We start from the raw sequence: 3,724 nt of genomic DNA, 5'->3' as shown, positions 1-3,724 counted from the left end.
TTCATCTCAGGCACTTTGGCCGATATTGGCTTAACACCCTAGTCCCACATCGGTTAGAGATGCGTCCCACGCATGCCTTATAAGCTCTTGGGCAAAGGCATGGTGTACCACTACTCTTGGGCAAAGGCATGGTGTACCAATTTTAAAGTCATTTAAAGATGCGAATTTGATTAAAGAATCAAAGTTTAGTAGTTTACCCAACATCACGAATCATAGTAAATGCTCCTAATTTTAAATGATTCATCGCTATTTGCATGACATAAGCGAATATGTCACAAATAGAAGAAAATGCCCATTTTTCTACAATTGATAGGGATTAGGGAAGACTTGAAGACAAGATGACTCGTGACTTGGTGTTCACACAAACAAACAAACAAGTTACCTTGTCCTTCTTATCTCATTCTTTTATTATTTTCATATTATCCTTTTGGTTACTCTCTTTGACCCAATCTTTTACTTCATTATTCTTACTTTCGGGACAAATTAATCCTCAGTATAAGCCTACTTATATGTTACAAATTTACGAAGTGGTCAGAATCTGTTAGTTTTGCTTCTTCTTCTTCTTCTTCTTCTTCTTCTTCTTCCTGTTCTTCATCACCATTATGGATACTGAAAAGCGGCAGCTTCACTTGTTTTTCTTCCCATTCCTGGCTTCAGGACACCTGATCCCAGCCATAGACATGGCCAAGCAATTTGCTTTGCGTGGTTTGAAAATAAGCATAATCACCACTCCTCTGAATGCCTCCTTGTTCTCCAAAACCATTGATAAAAGCAAAACCATGGGGTTAGATATGAATGTTCTAGTCATCGAATTCCCTTGTGTTGAGGTTGGATTGCCCATAGGATGTGAGAGCTACCAATTGGCTACTTCACTTGATCTTCGGACGAAATTCTTTCAGGCTACCGCCATGCTAGAGCAACCACTCGAGAAACTTATTCAAGAATATGCTCCTGATTGCCTTGTGGCCAGCACTTTGTTTCCTTGGACCACTGTTGTTGCTAAGAAGTTTGGCATACCGAGGCTTATTTTGAATTCAATGAGTTTTTTCTCTAGGTGTACCTTTGAATGTCTTAGACTATACGAACCTCACAAAAAAGTTTCATCAGAAACAGAACCATTTATCATCCCCAACTTCCCTGATGAGATCAAGATGACAAGAAAGCAACTGCCAGATTTTTATACACAAAATGTTCAAACATATGCAACGAAGATGTATGACCAAGCACTAGAAGCAGAGCTGACGAGTTTTGGGGCTGTTTTCAATAGCTTCTATGAGCTTGAACCGGCTTATGCAAACTTTTACAAGAAGGTGCTTGGACGGAAGGCTTGGCAGATAGGCCCGGTTTCACTATGCAATCAGGACACTGAAGATAAAGCACAAAGGGGAAAGGAAGCCTCCATTGATTTCCACGAATGTTTTGAATGGCTTAATTCGAAGAAACCAGATTCGATTGTTTATGTATGTTTTGGAAGTATGGCAAACTTCAATGATTCCCAGCTAAAGGAAATAGCAATAGGTCTTGAGGCTTCTGAGCAGCAATTCGTTTGGGTGGTGAAGAAAGAAAAGAATGATGGAGGAAAAGAAGAATGGCTGCCTGATGGGTTTGAGCAAAGAGTGAAAGGGAAGGGTCTAATTATAAGAGGTTGGGCACCCCAGATGATGATTCTTGATCATAAAGCGGTTGGAGGATTTGTGACTCATTGTGGTTGGAATTCTACCTTGGAGGGAGTTTCTGCTGGGCTTCCAATGGTTACATGGCCAGTTTCCGCTGAGCAATTTTTCAATGAAAAGTTTGTAACCCAAATTTTGAGAATTGGAGTTGCTGTTGGTGCCCAACAATGTGCCAGATTTGTGGGAGATAGCATCAAGAGCGAAGCCATAGAGAAGGCGGTGATTCAAATAATGGTTGGGGCAGAAGCAGAGGAAATAAGAAGCAGAGCTAGAGAGCTTGGGAAGAAGGCAAAGAAGGCTGTTGAAGAAGGTGGATCATCTTACTCTGATTTGAATTCTTTAATCGAAGAACTGAGGTCACATGGAATTGCTGGTGCAGCAAGCAAAAACTAGTTGATTTTTTTTTTTTGGGTGTGTTTTTTCCGGTTCGTGTCTTTTAACTTTGAAGCGTCTATAACTAAATAAGCTCTATTTTTCTGAAGGATATGTCAACATGAAAAAGTCAATCTTGTGCTCCGTTTAACCGTTTTAGACATCAAGTTTTAAGTCTGAAAACATTTGCAATGAAAATGTCTTATTTGTTGGTGTTTGATTGTGTTCCTGAAAGTAACCTGACAAGCATTTCTATATTTTTGGCTTGCACGAAAAATTTCAAAATTTCCTATAGGAGAGAGAGAGAGATAATAGATAGAAACTTTATTGATGTAAACTATATGAATTACAAGCTTTGCCGTGAGGGAGTGTTACCAAGCTACGCCATACATAGGAGGGAGTGCTACCAAGAACTGCATCCATGAATGAGCGTTTGGGGAAATATCTTGCTTTATACACCTTATAAAACAGATAATGAGTATTATGGATCAGCTGCCATGCCTATTTAGCAAATAAAGCTAAATTATATGCTCGAATATCCCGAAAGCCCATGCCACCATTTTGTTTAGGAGTACACAACTTCTTCTAATTTGTCTGTCCCCACCAATATGTTGCCAAAGTAGAGTTGATGGTATCACATAAGGCCTTAGGAATTTTAAAAATTCCCATAATATAGGTAGGTATTGCTTGAGCAACTATTTTGATTAACATTTCCCTACTTGCTTTTGAGATGAATTTTTCTTTCCACCCCAAAACTCTACTAGTAATTTTTTCCCAAAGATCTCTAAAGGTATTCACCTCAGATTTATACCCACCATTGGAAGGCCCAAGTACTTCTCACAGTCCCCCATAATTCTTGCCCCCATCAATCTCTGAATATTCCTTTTAACATCGAGGCTTGTATTATGACGGAAGAAAATTGAAGTCTTCTGTCTATTTATTGCTTGACTTGATGCTTCCTCATAAAGAGGTGTTGGCATTCCTCCACTGTAGCTTGGCAAAAAATGAAGCTATCATCTACAAACAAGAGATGAGATACGCATAACCCATTGGTGCAAGACAAAATACCATGAGGCTATGGGATGCAACAGCTTGTCTAATCAATGAGGAGAGGCTCTCTGCACATAATAGGAACAGATAAGGAGATACTGGGTCTCCTTGCTTAATACCCCGAGATGGAGTGATGTATCCTCTAGGCTCACCATTTATAAGCACCAAGTATGAAGTAGTAAAAACTATTTCTATAGCAAAATGGACCCATCATACATCAATTCCTAGTTTGATCATAATTTGCTTGAGAAAACCCTATTCCACTTATAGACACCTCATTTTGTACCCGTTAATAAATTTTGACCCTGGCCCCAATAATGAGCTTTACATATGTCAACCAACAGTAATTAAAGAGTTCAAAATAGTTTGGAAGTAATCACAACTTAAAAGTGCTCAAGTCGCTTTGAAATCAATACTGAAAAATGACCTTTGCTCACTTTTTTGACCATATATTTTTATCCACAAAGAATTTTTTAGTGAGATTTATTTCTTTGGAAATTATACATCTTGGGCTTCAATTTTAACACAAATTTTACCTAATTTGGACTTATATTAAGTAAGTTATGACCATTTGAAGTTGGGCTAATTAGGCAGTCCGATTTTTTGTGTTTTAAAACTTCATTTTAAGG

At 38.4% G+C, this 3,724-nt stretch overlaps 1 protein-coding gene across 1 annotated transcript; it reads left to right on the top strand.

Moving 5' to 3' along the window:
• Nucleotides 1-442: 442 nt before the first annotated feature.
• On the top strand, nt 443-2,262 carry LOC126706422 (scopoletin glucosyltransferase-like). Its single transcript, XM_050405871.1, has one exon. It carries the CDS (start codon nt 603-605, stop codon nt 2,064-2,066), a length of 1,464 nt encoding a protein of 487 aa, XP_050261828.1. The 5' UTR covers nt 443-602; the 3' UTR covers nt 2,067-2,262.
• The last annotated feature ends 1,462 nt before the right edge of the window (nt 2,263-3,724 follow it).

This window comes from Quercus robur, chromosome 11, assembly GCF_932294415.1.
Source record: "Quercus robur chromosome 11, dhQueRobu3.1, whole genome shotgun sequence".
Classification (NCBI taxonomy): Eukaryota; Viridiplantae; Streptophyta; class Magnoliopsida; order Fagales; family Fagaceae; genus Quercus; species Quercus robur.
Note: the sequence above shows the minus strand (reverse complement) of the source record. Positions and strands in the feature narration are given on the sequence as shown.

What these genes read in the sequence shown, in the direction of transcription:
- LOC126706422 (XM_050405871.1), top strand. Translation starts at nt 603, where the DNA reads ATGGATACTGAAAAGCGGCAGCTTCACTTGTTTTTCTTCCCATTCCTG.